Genomic DNA, 16,725 nt, shown 5'->3' on the forward strand with positions numbered 1-16,725 from the left:
ATCTATTATTTAATTGATAAAAATATGAGCCCGTTTAGCAGCATACTATCTTACTTTTACTGTGTAGCAAGTGACAAATTCATAATTGATCCATGTATATATTGCCTGAGATAAAAAGGTCCTTATCTAGACTTTGACACACACTTTTTAAAGGGGACCTATTATGCAAAATCCACTTGTTCATGTCTTTTATACATACACATGTGTAAAGAGATTCTGAAAGTTTCAGGAAAAAATATTCGCTCTCTTTTTGTCCTGATCCATTTATATAAAAACATGTCTGAAAATGAGCTGATCAGATTTTGGCCACTTCATGATGTCATAACAATTTTTTGGCTTGTGTGACCATTAGCCAATAACCAACCAAGGTAACCCCCGCCCACCTTATCACCTGCATCTCCTCCTAGAGCACCAAGTGTTCTTTTTAACCAAATATCTCTCAGAGGGGCGTTGGGAGTGGCTCCTTATTTTCATCTAAAGTAAAAGTCAGAGAATCAGCACTTTTGAAAAAGGGCTGAAACAGAGGGGTTTATGGGATGCTACAATGCATGATCTGTTTGTTATTTCGAGCAAAACACTTCAGAGACATGTTTTGTATATATCTGAGACCTATAATATATTGATGAAAAACAGTATAATAGGGGACCTTTAATACCTAAAAGGCCTCAAGATGAGATCATGACTAGTGCAAAGTCCTATATTATTTTTTTTAGATACCATTATTCAAATTACAAAGCACACACTTCATAGTGACCCGAGGTGTTTGCTGACCCCTCGGAATATGGGGCCCATTTAGTCTGAATAGTAATCCAGTGATGGTTAAATATACTGGTATTCTTTAGGATTTCAAATGTTGTCATGTATTTCATTGCCTTATGTAAATCAAAATCTTGGATTTCTATGTAACAATAAATAAATGATGAACCGAAATAGACTACACTCTCTGCAATTTCTCCCAACTTTAATCAATATAACATTTTCCTACGGTGAAGTAATGATGAATTATAATAATACCCTTTACAAATATCTTGATTAAAAAGCCAATCCATACAATTCCGAAGAGTAAATAAAAAAACGTAGTCTGGAATATAAATCTTACTTTCCCAAAACATATGGCTATTCAAATCCAGGTTGTGTCTATTTGACACAAGTGGCTTGCATCTGTCTATGTTCCTTATCATATTATTACACACCACTGCAATGCACATCAGGGGGGGAAGCCTATAATCAAAGGAAAACCTCTTGCCCTGACTATTTCTCCTAGTTGAGCTAAAATCGCTGTAAAGCATATGCCTCTCGTGGCACAACTGCTTAATTAACAATTTCCCCAGCTGGAGACCTCTTCGATGTGCCACAGGCAAATCCATTATTGTCAGTATAGGGGAGGATAATAGGTATTTTGCTCGCTTTGCATTTGCTGTATGTCCTGTCTTGCATGGTAGGCCTAGTAATATTAAACGAATATGGGGTGCTAAATATATCTAAAAATACGGTTTTAAAAGATCAATCTGGTAACAAACAACTCTAATCCCCCACCTCATCCTACAGCAGTGAAGGTCTACTCTACACATTGAGCAGGCAAAACATTATGTGGGAGTCTATTGCCCTGATGAAGGTCTCTCGGGTAGTCAATGTACTCAAGCGTTGAACAGATTCTGCTTCCTGACGATTTGATTAACACACAGTAGTCCATAAATAGCTAAAACCAGAAAAAAACATGTTGTGGAGCTTTTGGGGGGCGATAAACAGTCTGGGGTCAAGAGCTACCTGGAAGTCTAAACAAAGGGCAGTTAAGCCCTTTAACGCCACTGCCTGTAGAACATTAGTGACTGGCGACATCTAGCGGTTAAAAGTAAGTCATGCGGGCAGCTTAAGTTTACACTGTACATTCAGGAGTTCACAGTGTGTCTTATTTAACTAACTGAAAGGCTATCCATTAATACAAATAAGTTAACATTATGATGCTGCTTCCTTGCTGTTTTGCTGCCTATCGATATTGAGGCATTTTATAAATAGGTTCGGTTCAGCTGTGTCCAGATCCTCCTCTTTCAGTTAGTTCAACGAGAGAACAAATCACAATAGGTGTGTGTAATAATACAACGTAAAGCGAATGAGTGTGTATGTGTGTGTCAGCAAGGACCCTAAAACAAAACTAACAATTTAATATGACACTGGACCATTTAGCTAACGTGCGTAAGGCAGCGCACATTTGCATTGGGCGCACGAAGGGTGGAAGTGGAGTGGACGGGGTCTTCAGGCAAATCAGACAGGCAGTTAGTGGGATACATGCTTCTCATAAAGCCAACAGGGTTTAGAATATTTCTAACACATGATGCATATGTGTCTCTAAAGTAAAACCAGATGTTCTTACTTGTCATAAAGTGACTGTTAACTTACAAACCTAGCTTGTTAGCTGGACAGCTAGTGATAATGAAGAGTCGGACAATCAGCTAGTGTTACACCGGCTAATGCTGCTTTAGCCATCTTCCTGTCACTGACATCACTCCTTACGCTGACGATATGAGATGTGTGCATAACTTTTTATCTGATGGACATGCTATTGCTACCCGTTTTTCATTATGGACAGCGATCTCAGCAATTGCAGGCCCCAGATTGGAGACAATGGCAAGCTAACCTGGCTAGCAAGTTGCCTTTGCTGCTAAGCTTGCTAAAAGCTGGTGCGTGTCTGCAGCCGCACTAGAAACGTCGAGGTATGTTATTTAACCAGCCAAGCTCTGCCTGTGGTCTGTTTGTTTTGGTCATTATCTACACGTGACAGCACATGCTAAGGGAGTTCGCTGTATATTTTCCTATGAGCAAGCAGGACAAAGTTTGTTTACTTATTGTTGTGTTAACTATCGTTAGCTAGCTCGCTAATAGCTAACTCCAAGCTAGCTAGCAAATGATCCGGGGTAAATAAAAAGTTTGAAAACATCAGGCAGATGGATAAAGTGAGTATAACTGCTAGATATGTTAAACTATCCAATTGTAAAAACATTTCAGTGTTCAGGGCATCAAGTCTTTAATAGTGTCAGGATAAAATGACAGGATATGTAATGTCAGCAAACTTAGCCTAGCAATTTGTTATTTTAGGTAGGAACGCCTCATCTTGCTCTCATTTCTTCTTGATCTCTCAAAAATAAATGCTAAGTAAGCACCGTTTTTTTGTTTTGATTTATTTTGCCCTCGGGTCAAAACTGTGTTTGTGTGTTATTTGCATCCATGTTCACCATATGTGACACCTGTTACCCACTGCAGGTGTCTTCACCATGAATCAGGTGGATATGACAGACCAAATCACAGCAGCTTGTAGTCAACCGTTGTTTCCCAACCAAGACCAGGCTATGGCCGGCCAAGAATCATTCCTCCAGCAGCCCTACTCCAACATAATGTCTTCACAATCCAAATGGGTGAGCAGCAGCAGAACTGAAGACACTGACCTGATCATAACTGAGGATCTGCTCAGTAATGGCACCTGTGAGATTGAGACAATGGTAGCATTACACTGTCCTGGCGAGAGTGAAGATGTCATTGTTGAGGGTGACCACCTTGCACTGAGCAATGATGGCATTACAGAGATTTCTAACAGTGACCTCTCTCTGCCTGAGGTCTGCATTTCTACCAACAGCAATAGCTTTGAGGAGGATATGAACTATGAGGTGCAGCAAGCATATCGGATATTTAATGGCTTTCTCTTGGACAAGCACAAAGGGATCACCAGCCCGTTCCTCCAGCCAATAGGCCAGCAGGAAGCCCAGCATGGTATTGGAGGCGTCCGGGGCTGGAGTCAGGCACAGCTCAGGCAGTTGATGTGCTTGCGAAGGATGGAGGAGAAGTTTATCAACCAAGAGTACGAGACCATTACAGAGTTTGTTGCAGACTTTAGGCTGATGTTGGAGAACTGTTACCGTTACCATGGGGTGGACCACTGGATATCCAAACAGGCTCAAAAGCTGGAAATCATGCTGGAGCAGAAGCTTACATTGCTATCTAGGTAAACATAATTTAAATACACTGCCAATTTATTAGTTGGCAAATGTTTAAACCCACTATACTGCTATCGTGTATGTTATATGTCACATGCATGATAAGTTAGTGTTGCAAGGCAATACATGTTTCTCTGTCAAGGATAGCCCTCAAACATTTTCTAAATAGTGTATTTAAAAAATACCATCTATTGTGTTCTAAATATAACAGTATAATTACATTTTTTCCGTCCTGTATTTCATCATGGCATAACATTGTATATTGTTTATTGATAACATATGAGCCTGTTTAGCAGCATACTATGATCTTACAATAATGGTTCTCAAAAACATGTTTTAAAAAGGTAAACAAATGTATGCATTTTGAACAACTCTTGTTAAATTACATGGCTGCTAGGTTACAGTGGTGTAGATATACTGTCTTTTTATTTCAAACAATACTGACGGCTATACAACTGATTTTTTTTCTCTCTTTCTGTCATTCCAGGACACTGCGAGAGAAGACTACTTTGGCAGTGACGTCTAAAGGACGTTTCGGTGCAGAGGAGGAACGAAGTTCAGGTGGCACCTCCACGAGGAGGAGGCTGGCACCTCGTAGCCTGGCTACCATCATTGTTGGTGGACATGAGTCTGTCATGGTGCAGGCCCTACGGATGGAAGAACAACAGAAGGCCAAGGAGGAGAAGAGGTGAGTGAATATTTGATAGAGAAAAAAAAAAAGATGCTGTAGTAAACCCACTAACAATATACATATTTTGTCTTACTTTTCAGGCAACGTGAGCTTGAGAAGAAAGAAGCAGAGGAAATGTCAGCCAAAGAGGTGGAAGAGTGGGAGCAGAATTTGCTGTCTCAGGCTTCCCCCCACACTGTGGACACACTTTGGGAAATCCCTGCTATAGGGCACTTCCTCTGTCTGGCTCAGTCTGCACTTAACCTCCCAGAGATTGTATTTTTTGATCTGGAGCGTAGTTTGCTAATGCCCCGATGCAGTCTTCTTCTGTCCAAAATCATGTCTTCCCTGCTGTCCCCATCCCAGCGAAGGGCCACTCTGCACCGCCGGCCTGTACTGCCTTACCGTCGCTGGGAGTCAGAGCTCAGGCAGCGGGTCATGGGCTGGTATCGGTCTGTCGGTGCCTCCCATAATCAGCCAGGTCGGGCTGAGCAGCTGGGACTCTGCTACACATTTTTCAGCACCCTTGGAGAGGTGAGTCCTATGGAAGAGAAACCCTTTCACTTACTGCCCTTCTACCAGAGAGTATGGCTTCTGAAGGGGCTGTGTGATCATGTGTATGAGACACAGAAAAATGTGCAGGATGCTCTCCTTGCCCAGCCAATCCATGAATGTAGGGAGTCTATTTTGGGATATGACAGCAAGGACAATGCCTATATACATTTCCCACATTTCTGTGGGGCAGACCTGAGGATATACTGCCAGAGCCACATCACAACCCCAGTGTCCCCTTTCCCTTCTGTGTGGGTCAAAAGGGTTGATGTAGAGCAAGGGACGGAGGGTGAAGAGTCGGATGGAATGAAAGAAGAGGGGGTTACAGGTGGCGGTGGGTGTTATGAAGGCTCAATGGACACAGGAGAGTCTGATGACTTTGGAAAGGGGAGAGCAGAGACACTCAGGGGTTTAAAAGGGGAAAATGGGGATGGACAGGAAGATAACATATTTAAATCCTGGTCATTGAAGAAGAAGGAGGAGGGGTCTGAATCAGTGTCCTCTGACGAAAACTCCTGTGAAGATAAATTGGACTTTAAAAAACACCTGAATTCCTTAACACTTTCACACACAAGTCCTATTGGTGGAGGTGATGCGGGAACACATTTGAATAAAGAGACTGTAGAGCTAGAGCATCAAGCCAAGCCACGGACATTAAAACAGGAGCAGGGCCTCTCATTGGGCTCAATGCGCACCATTAAAGCAGAGACACAGGAGCCCTGTCTGAATGTAGGGGAGCACAGCTACACAGGCAGGTCACCTGCTCGCTTGGTGAATCTTGCCTCCCCTATGAAACCAATCAAAAGGGGAGGAGGAAGTCCCAGTCAGGGGCAGCAAAGGTCTTCCTGTCTGGATTGTTGTAAAAGCAAAACTAGTCATGTTGAATCTAAGGAGCACGACTGCAGCTGTGGCACATCAGGGATAGCAACACAGTTGTCTTCTGAGAGTTCTCAAAATTCAAGTGATGAGAGGGTGAATGAAAAGAACTGGCCTAAGAAAAAAAAGCGAAAGAAAAGGCGAGGGAGGGAACAGCTGCCAAGGGTGAAAGGGGAGCACAAGCAGCTGCAGCCTGTGGACAGGATGAGGCTGTCCCCAGCGGAGACTACCAAGTCTGCGGTGCGGAAAGTTGCCACAACGATCAATAGAAAAGACAGGAAGAGAAAACATAAAACAGGTGAGGAATAAAATGCACACTTCCTTAATTTAATTTAATATTTGGTTTATGTTTTTGAATAATAACTTGTTGGTTCAGTGTTTATATCTGCTATCTTGTTGACAGGAAAAAAGCTGGAATCTTCAAAGAAAATGAAAGATGAACCTTCTGTTGAGCCATCATTTAAGGTAGTTGCACTGAAATATACTCTTATTTCTTTAGGAATGTATTTTGAATGCTATATTTATTGAGTTCACATTAACAATCAAATGTTATAACCAGTCTTTGCATACTCCTGTCCTTTTTTTTTGTTGATTTTCTTATGCAATCATGTTGTTATTTCTCTTCTGTAGTTGGTATGCTGCAGTCTTGAGGGGCTGCGAGCGCTGATCAGTAAGACAGAAGATGAGCTTGATGATCTGGAGAGCACCAAAAAGAGATTGGTAAGGGGCATTCTAAGTTTTGCAAAGAGACTCGCTTGCTCGAGAGCCTTTTGCTTTTGGTGGAGAATACAATGCAGTCGAACCTTTGCTCATATCTAATCCTGGTGACTTTAATAAAGTTTCGTCTGCATGTTTGGACTGACAGGGTCGGTGGTACCACAGGAGAGAAGCAGTAAAAGACCTCCACAGCACTCTAATCAGACTACTGAATGAACTTTCACTCTGGGAACCCAAACTTGTAAAAGCCTTCCAAAGGAACAGGTATAACTTATTTGACATTTAAGAGGACCACCACAGCCACATACTCGTATCATGTCGCACATAGTGTTAGAAAGATAATACAAAGTTCACTCTCCATAAAAATCCTGCATGCACAGTATCTCAGATTTTTCTCTGTAATTTATAAATATACAACTGAATTTTACATTAAAGAACATTTATAAAAAAAATGAACAAGGATCACATTTTTGTTTAAAAAGCTCTTTGGGTCTTCGAATGATTGCTGGACTGAGATAAAACCTTGCTCTATCTTTTCCTTCTCTTGGTTCTACATCAGACTTCGTTTGAAAAAGGAATGTGATGATTTCAAGAAGCACCCAGAATACAATAACTTTGTGCGTGAGGAGTGCATTACATCATCATCATCATCAGATGAGGATGATGAGGATGATGAAGAGAGCGGTTTGGGAAAGGAGTTGTGTTCACCCTTGGATAATTACAGAAAGTCCGAAGAGGAAGACCTGGAACATATGGTTCCAAGAGGTCTTTGGAGTGGAGGTAAAGTATTTCACTTTGAATCTCACGTTCTGGATTTTGACTGTAATTGAAAAATGTGTTTTCCTTAAGGCTATAGATACACATTTCTGGTCTTATTATAAACGTATAGATGGCTAATTAATCAGTGCATCCCTAACAGACATCTTTATTATTTTTTCAGCCACTAACCGAGAGTTTGTGGCAGAGTCTGCTGGAGAAAGAATGATGACCTACTTGCCCCCCAACCACCTAAAACCATCCCTTTCCAGCACAGAGAAACACATCAGTCCACTGACAAGAAGTCAGGCTGGCAGCAGTATCAATCATTCAACCCCTGAATCTGGGAAACATTCTCGATTCGACCTGAGATCATCAAATCAATCCAAGGATTCCATCTCAACCCAGGCTCCACTATTACCCAGAACCCCCATCCTCCATCCCACCACGGGACTACCTAAGGGCTACACGCCCATCCCCACCCTGCTGGCTAAGAGTGTGGGAAACAAAGTGACCTTAATGAAACGGCCTGCTGATTTGACTACACAACTTTCAAAAGCACAATGTTCTCCATCCAGTTTGCGACAAATACAGATTCAAGGACTTAAACAAACAGAAGTACTAAGACAGCCAGGATTGGCTACAGTAATGGCAGCTCTTCCTAAAACACAACAGGGGAAACCAGCACAGACTGTACAAAAGAATCCTGTCCAAGTTGTGTACACAGTACCTGACAGGCTGGGTCACCTTGTGAGGAAGGAGAGCCCAGTCAAGATCTCTGTTCATCCTGTCGTGGACCAGAACACTGGGGAGAAGATCATGCAGCAATTGGTGATTCTGCCTTCTAAGCTTCTCATTAACAACACTGAAGAAAATGTGTTTTCAAAGGGCGTTCAGGTCCCACTTTCTAAAGTGGCCAGCCCCTTCTGTATGTCTACCAATGTGCCTGGGTTCACTATTCCCGAAAACAAAATCCCTGTTCAGCAAGTGGCTCCCTTAAAATTTGCCAGGACACCTTCACCTTCTCCTTCTCCTCATCTAAACACAGCAAGGCTCAAGGGGATACCGTTTTGCAGTCCCCAAGCTAGCAAACCACAAAGTGTCATGCCAAACCCCTCACCGATCCCCACTCCTTCTGGTGCAGTTTCTACTGACCCTGATAAACACACATACCCTAAACAGGAGCTTAAGACTGTATGTATCCGTGACTCGCAGTCCATCCTGGTTACAACTAGAGGAGGCAACACAGGCATCGTCAGGGTCCAGACCTCCTCAGACCAGAATGCTCTTGGTTCGTTGACCAACAGTCCAGTCATCACCATCTCACCCCAGTTTAAAGCCTTCCTCATATCCAAGACGTTACAGGCTCATTCTGCACAATCTCAGACTTCCCCTTGCACCGTCCCAGCGTTGACAAATATACCAGTGGCCCCAAATCAGGAGCAGGTTCCTGCATTCACTGGTGGCATTCCTGTTACACGTCCAGGAAGCCATACAGCAAGCACCACGGTTACAGGAAATCAAGGCCCCAACACATCAGTTGGTTTGACGAATTCAGCAAAGACACCCGCTCTTGGTTCTCATTTTCAAGCTTCATTAGGAAAAAACACAGTTGCTGTCTCATCATTGAGTAATTCTGGTGTTCCCCAAGTTCTCACACAAGCCGAGTTCAACAAGACGGGTTTGAAGAGGGCCAGTACAGAGGAGAGATCCCAGGTTACTAAATTCATTCTAGTTACTCCCTCTTCTTCCTCTAATTCAGCCTTATCAAAAGGTAAACCCTCTTTCACCAAATCACTTCCTGGTTCAAGAGTCATGTTCATCAGCCAACCCACAGCGACATCATCCACAACCTCTATGGGAAGCTTTCCAAAGCCGACAATAGCGCCAGGGGCGAGTGGACAGCTGCTGAGCACTTCATTATCAGGTCAGACTCTACAGATGGCATCGAGCACAGGCCAACTTGCGGTCAACTCGGAAGCTTTCAAGAACATCACTCTGCCCTCAGGTGGGTTGGTCTGAGTTGATGAACTGTTATTCTCATGTCTGCTCTATTTATTTTTGGATTCAGTCAGTACATTTTTAAGCTGACACAATTAGTCAACAGAAGAAGATATTGGCAACATATCTTACAAATGTTAAAACGAATATACATTTTCTGATTAAAACCTCTTTTAGGTCGAACCAAACAAGTCATTTCAAGACAAAAATAATTACGTAGTTTTTACAATTATTATATATTATTATTATTTTGAAAATATATTGTAAGAAATGGTTAGTTTCAGCCCTAGAAAATGCTGCAAGAATGGGACATTTTCTATTTAAACATATAGAAATCAAATAGCAGTTGGAGGAATGTAAAACCTTATTTTGTAAATTTGGTAAGACTAATGCCATACATTTAGCCCAATTGTCAGTGTTGAGCTACTCAAACAAATATCTCTTGTGTGTCTCCAGGTGTTCAAATCCAGTTGTCAGGGAAGACGACAACCATTGGACAGACCATAGGTGCCCTGTCGCGCTCTCCTACTAAGAGCACATCAGAAACAACCCGTCCATCAGCCACCACCACTGGTCTGGTCCCAGTTACAAGTTCAAATACCATCACAAGTTCTGCTCAGCTTGCCTCTCAGGCGTCTCAGACCCCGAGCTCTAAGGGTATTTCATCCTTCAACATGATCTCCCAACCATTCTCTTCCACATCTACATCTACTTCTACCATTCTGCCTGCAGGAAACATCAACAAGAAGGCCGGTGGTATGCCAGCAGGTCGCTTGTTCAGCAACTCAACTGCTCAGGTAACTACTGCCGTGCAGAGTAACCTAGCTCAAACCTCCACATCCACGCTTGTTCATCAGCATTCAAATATCCAAAGTGGCATTGGTCAAGAAATCACTTCCTTCTCACCTCCCCAAACAACCATCCCCTCATCATCAACCACCAATATCACCACCTCCACTCCTGGCACAATCCAGCAGCGCATAGTCATCAACACCTCTAAGCCCCTTGCTGCCGGTACACAGATCCTCCTCAACAATGCACGTTTTGTAGTCCCTCCCCAGGGTTTGGGCCCAGGCAGCCATGTCCTCATCATCTCTAACCCTGCACCGCAAAAAGTGCCTACTGCCAGTGCCGCCAGCACTGGAGCATCAGGTCCTGCCCAAGTGGCAAGTCATGTCACTGTAGCCCCTCGAGCACCAAGTTTACTCCAATGCCCCGCCAGGCTGCCTGGTGTGCCAGCCGCGAGTTCTCCTTTTGTAGCATGCACACCTGCTGTTGGTCCATCGTTGCTGGCAAATACTTCCAATGTCCCGCCATGTCCGGGCTCCACGTGGTTACCCTGTAAAACAAACGTAGTGTCTGCTCTGCCGAGGCTGCCAGCTGCACAGGTCTGTAACTTTGCTTCTCCACCTGGAGGCACACCCTCTCTTATGTCATCACCACCTAGGTTTGGCAGTGTACCAGCTCTAGTTTCCCCAGTGGTAACCAGTGCCCCTGCTCTCAGCTCAGCACTCACTACCTTCAGGTTAGCTGCTGGCACCCCTACACCAGCTGAATGTTCTACCATTTCACCTGCAGTAGCATCCCCCTTGTCAAGATTGTTTGCACCTCTATCATCATTGCCTGTTTTATCAAGCGCTTCAGCTGTTGCCCGGCCCAGCCCTGTCACACTGCCCCTCTCCTCAGCAGGCGCCCCAGCTTTGCGTTCTTCTCTTCCTGCTCAGCAGGTGGTTTCAGCAACAACACCGGGCCCAGGCACACAGCCCCTGCAGACAGCAGTTGGAATTGCAGCCTACTCCACAGCTCCATCACAGGCTTTGCTGCACATGGGACTAGGCAACATAGCAGTCAAAAACATGGCGCCTGCAGTCATGCATCCAGTTCTTGCTGGCACACGGACACAGGTACTGCCCACAGTGGCTGTCCCGCCAATTGTAACTGCAGTGTCTAGGATGTAGATGCTGCCCATTGCTACAGTTTCACCCAACGGAAGCACTCTCAACACCTGTGAAACAGCGCCTGTGGTCACAGCGCTCTCCTCCAGCAGCACTGTAGTAAGCACTTCATCGCAACCAATCACATCACTGAAGACAAACACCATCCTACCACCTTTCGTTTCGACCAATCAAGCACTTGAAAAGCACTCTCTGCATACCAGTGTAGCATCCAAGCTACTCATTAGTCCGGATGGTGCTGTTTTGAACACAGTTCAGTGCCGGGTCAATCCAGTTGAGCTGACTGCCTGCCCCATACCGCTGGATGCACTGCTGGTTTCCCCCAACAATTCCAGTGGAGCTCGACACACACATGATTCCTCTTTACAACCTTCACACACAGACAAAGTGAACCGATAATCTCAGACTTTGACATCCATGTGAAGACTCAGATGCCACCTTTCAGATGCCTAGTTTTTCCAGGACTCATATCATCTTGTAGAGTTAGTTAAAAACTGCTGTCCAGCTGTAGTTTGACTTACATTTAGAATGTAGTAGGTTATACCCTCCGGTTAGATCATCTTATAGGTAAACGGTATGCTCAGACATACTGAACATGTGTACTGTGATGGTTTTCATCAAGTGAAAAATGCGGAGGTTGCCCTAAGATGAATGTTGGAGACTTTCCTTTTTCTTAACTTTATGGCCAGTAATGACGCCTGTTATAAAAGAGCAGTAGAATGGCAAGGTAGATGCAATGAAGTTCAACTCCGGTATTTGTAATACTTTTCAATGCCATAACATACTGCTTCAATAATGAATAATAGGATACTATTCACCGGTACAACTTGGCTTTACTTTATGTCTGTTTTACAATACGGATTGTTCAAATCCAGATTGTCATGTGGTTCTCTTTTCAACTACAATTTAGAAATATAAATAAACTAATAGATACATTTGTACTACATGTTGCACCCCATATACAATGTTTTAAATTCACAGTTATTTATTTTTACCATATAGATTTTTCAACAAATATTTACTAGGTACAGTTTCATTGAACAAATGTGGACATTTCTGCATGGGAATAAACAATGCAACTGTCCCCAGCAAGTGTGTTTGAGCTGCTTCATTATAGACAGACTTGTGGAATCCTTTATTTATTGAATCAACCTACAGTATATACAGTACATTGTGTTTGTTCATGGGAATAATTGTACAAAGTGAGGAATAGGATAGTTTCACATAATGGTACATTAAGCTACAAGGTATAAGGCACTCGAGTGACATAAAATGACATACTATCAGACTACGGATGAAGTTTAGAGTTTGTTGTCCAGTATTTTCGTTTCTTCTTCAGACATCTTTCCATCTTCTAGAAGTCCTTTTAGGGGGAATAGGGAGGGGGCATTGGCCCTGTAGACATCTTTTCGTAGGCTGGAGGAGCATTAGGAAGCTGAAATAGATTGGAACAAATGCATCTGGATAAAATGGCTGTAAACAAAGTTTCCAAACACAGTCAAGGTAATATATTTCATTGAATCTCTATTAAGTTTTTAAGGATATTGAATATTCAAACCCATGTGGCCTTTGTATTTAAGGATTTATCTACACACATGGAATTCAGCACTGTTTGTTAAAACAACCTTGGGCTTTGTATCACATTAGATATTTCAGTATGATTACTCTTAGAACTAGTGACTTCTGCAGCATTGAAGGACATTGTGTTTTTCCAACTTCATCTCACATGTGAGGGTGCTGATCTGCCCCCCACCCCCTTCACTTTTCCCATGGATACACATACCTCCCTCGGGAATTAAACATTTGTAAGACCTACCCCTGGTCTGGTGACACAATAATCCCCCCTAAAGGCATTCATTACGTCAGCTTCACGTGTTTTACACTTTTGTACTAAACAAGTAGCCTGTGTCAAGGACTGTATACAGAGTTAAGGAATAGGAACTGTTGATTTAAAAGATTATAGCTATAAGTAATATAGGCAAATGTAATTCTATGTATCCAATTGTTGACTGTGTTGCCAGTTTCCTGTGTTTGCAAATTCTTGATTTAGGTACTGTGATACAGGAAATTCAGTGATGGGGTAACTTCCTATGCCTCACCGCTGATTTGAAGCTGCCGAAATCAGTGAGAGCCATCTTGTTATCTGCTGAAGTTCCTGCCTCTGAGAAATGGACTTCTGTCTGACGTGGAGACCCCGATCTAGGGCTCTGCAGGCAAGAGAAAGATTTATGAAAGTTATGAAAACAGATCAAAAAAATTAGGAAGGTGTGATATAGTGGGGGGAAATACAGTAAAGCAGAGTGGAAAGATGTGGAAAGATATGCAAAAAAGGAACATGGATGTTTGAAAGAGGTATGAAGTGCAAAGACTGGTATTTCACAAATGGTCTCACCCTGATTATTTTGTAGCCACTCCTCTTCTTGAAGTACCAGCAGCCCATGATGAGGAGAGCTGCCAGGATGACCACCAGCAGAACTATACCCAGTGCCCTGTTTTTCACAACCAAATTCAAACAGACATTTTCAGTTAATGGATTTATCTATTATATTGTCATATCAGTTTTATTATATTCACCACAATGTAACAATAGAAGAAGAGGAAGATCATAATGCAAAAAAGCTCCATGGAACACAGGCATTATTTTCTGATTAAAAAAAAGAAGTTACACATACTCCTCAGCTCTGACAAATCCTCCCCTGCTGCTGGAAAAATAAATGTTGAAGTCTCCACGAGGCATTCCGTCTGAACAATTACGCGGCATTAATCTGAAAATCAACAGAAATTCCTTCATAAACTAACCAAGTATGGACTAATACTTTACAGTTTAATAAGACATTATGTACACAACGTTTTTAAAAAGTGTCTTTATAATAACAATTAATGCTAGACTATCATGTTAAGTCTGCTGTAATGAACAATTAAAATTCATTTGTCCAACACATTATTTTATCACCAGGTTGCATAATGTATCGTCTAGACACACTTTCATTTACCATGAAACTGGGCATTGTTTATTTGTTGCCTTTACCATATTACCATTTTCTTCTCATTAAGATGTAGCAATAGGAAATACTGTGAACATTTTAATAATAATAATAATAATAAATGGAATTTATAAAGCGCCTTTCACTGGACCCAAGGTCGCTTTTGCCTGTCATATTAACTATTTTACCCCAAAACTTTGAAGGATCTCATATATCCTCAAGCATTCTGTATTAGGAAAATATGATCTGTGACTGCTTTCCTCACGCCACTGCCCGGACTCTAATGCTTTAAACAAAAAAGTGAAAACATGATTTTTCTTTAGCGAATAACGAAAATTCACATCTAAATGTGACGTGTTTCACAACTCAACTTAGGCTGCATAAAATATGTAACTTAAAGGCTGTAAATAAAAGCTTACATACGAATCAACAAGTTTTAATATGGTAAACCAATCGGAAATCTATCGATTATGCAACGTGGATCTCTTGATAGCACGAAGTGTCACTGTTATTCTGTTGGGTGACAGCATCACTTGTTTTAGAAGGAATAAATGTTATAGTTTATTCAGAATTAATTTCAGAAAGTGTAAGGCAGCATCCAATGTATTTATCCCCTACTAATTCAGGTCATACCTATGTGGGTTGTAATATTCATTAAAAGCATATTTGCACAATACTACTCTGCTAGAGAAACAAACAAACGCACCATCATCTTACCAAATTGGATAATTCGATTTCAGGGAGCAGCTCCTCTCGTTGGTCGGGATGCCTTCTCAAAATGACCTGTTCCTTAGCTCTGTGTTTCTTCCCTCCTCAAATATCTCGCCTCGGGTTTGCCGGAGAACAGAGAGGGGCAGAACACCCTCATGACCGTCACGGGATAGAGGCTCATGGATAAACCCATTGAAGCAGAGTAATTACCGTGAAACCCCGCGGTCCTGAACGCAACATTATTATCCACACGTGGAACTACAGGCGTCAGCTGCTGGCTTTTCATATGAGGGTGTCTGTGTGTGTGCTATTGTTGTTCCCACATACCCTAATCCATGAGTTACAGTCAATGTATAGCTACTCTGTAAATAATAGATTACAAAATTGGTCGGGGATAGCATGCTAAAGGTGCCTTGGAAATATTATGGTTGTATCAAACTCTATGAATATTTCAGATATTTTCTTTCCAAAATGTCCAATATTATGGATTGTGAGATTTTAGACTTTCAAAACTAAAGTGACACAACACTAAACAATAGCTCCAGTTAAATGTCCCTACCATTTCAAATGTGTCATCTCATCTTCATAAAGATATATTTTATAAACCTCACCAAGCCTTCATATTATAACTGAGGACATTACTAATAATGTGTGTAACATGTGAAACCACAAGATGTGTCTAGACGGGTGTCACTAATTTACAAATAAGACCAAAACTTCTCATCAACATTGCTGTTGCTTTTTAAATGTGGTTAAATGTTTTCATGGATGTATCGCTAGGGTCACCAGTCAACAAACTACAAGGATTTTCCTATATGGAGCAGTTTTGTGGTATTTAAATCAAATTAACATAAAAGTAATCTTTTAAGAAAGATGGGAGCTCAGGGTTGTGTCTTTGTTGTGAACAAACAGGTTGATACAGAATAAATACCAAATGTGTTTTTAAACTGATTGGTGCAAAGAAATGAACTCTGCCAACCAATTTCATAGGAGGAAAGAATGATTTTTATGATTGTAAGACTGTAAGAGCTATAGCACATGCTATAGCACATGCTATAGCACAAGCCCTGAAGGCATCCTTAATAGTCTCAGATAAGAGTCAAATGGTCCATTACGCTCTTTAATAACAAATAAAAGAAGACGCAAAGTATTATTTTTCAATTAATCACCCTATTGATCTTGAATAAAACTTAATCCAGATTAAAATTCAGAGTATAAATATTTGTTCTTACAGTGGATAATCTTCAATTAAACAAAACACTTTTTTTTTTAAGATTGTTTGTTTATTTGTTTACATCATCACACATTAACTGCAAAGATTTGTTCATCAGATTATCAAAATGGAAAGTGTGACAGTCTGAAAAGGGTTAACTGGAAGGTAGAACAATTTGGTTGACTGTGCAAAATAATTTACAATTATCCCCACAAGAGGGAGACCAAAACCTGCTTATAAAATTCAGTCAGTTTTGTCTCAAGCTGTAATTACTATTTCAATGCTTATCAAGTAGGCCTACATG

General features: G+C 41.7%; 2 protein-coding genes across 2 annotated transcripts; one reads left to right on the forward strand and one right to left on the reverse strand.

Annotated features, from left to right (window-relative positions):
* Positions 1 to 3,269: 3,269 nt before the first annotated feature.
* Positions 3,270 to 12,605, forward strand: LOC117476805 (uncharacterized protein KIAA2026). Its single transcript, XM_034123560.1, has 9 exons — positions 3,270 to 3,994; positions 4,474 to 4,674; positions 4,758 to 6,382; positions 6,488 to 6,549; positions 6,715 to 6,804; positions 6,950 to 7,065; positions 7,361 to 7,581; positions 7,742 to 9,565; positions 10,015 to 12,605. The coding sequence occupies exons 1-9, from the start codon at positions 3,270 to 3,272 to the stop codon at positions 11,514 to 11,516; spliced, it is 6,366 nt and encodes a 2,121-aa protein (XP_033979451.1). The 3' UTR covers positions 11,517 to 12,605.
* Positions 12,606 to 12,775: 170 nt separating this feature from the next.
* Positions 12,776 to 15,465, reverse strand: mlana (melan-A). Its single transcript, XM_034123561.1, has 5 exons — positions 15,215 to 15,465; positions 14,186 to 14,278; positions 13,906 to 14,002; positions 13,613 to 13,720; positions 12,776 to 12,948 (listed from the first exon to the last, which is right to left on the reverse strand). Exons 2-5 carry the CDS (start codon positions 14,272 to 14,274, stop codon positions 12,880 to 12,882), a joined length of 363 nt encoding a protein of 120 aa, XP_033979452.1. The 5' UTR covers positions 14,275 to 14,278; positions 15,215 to 15,465; the 3' UTR covers positions 12,776 to 12,879.
* Positions 15,466 to 16,725: the final 1,260 nt, after the last annotated feature.

Source organism: Trematomus bernacchii, unplaced genomic scaffold, assembly GCF_902827165.1.
Source record: "Trematomus bernacchii unplaced genomic scaffold, fTreBer1.1, whole genome shotgun sequence".
NCBI classification, from domain to species: Eukaryota; Metazoa; Chordata; class Actinopteri; order Perciformes; family Nototheniidae; genus Trematomus; species Trematomus bernacchii.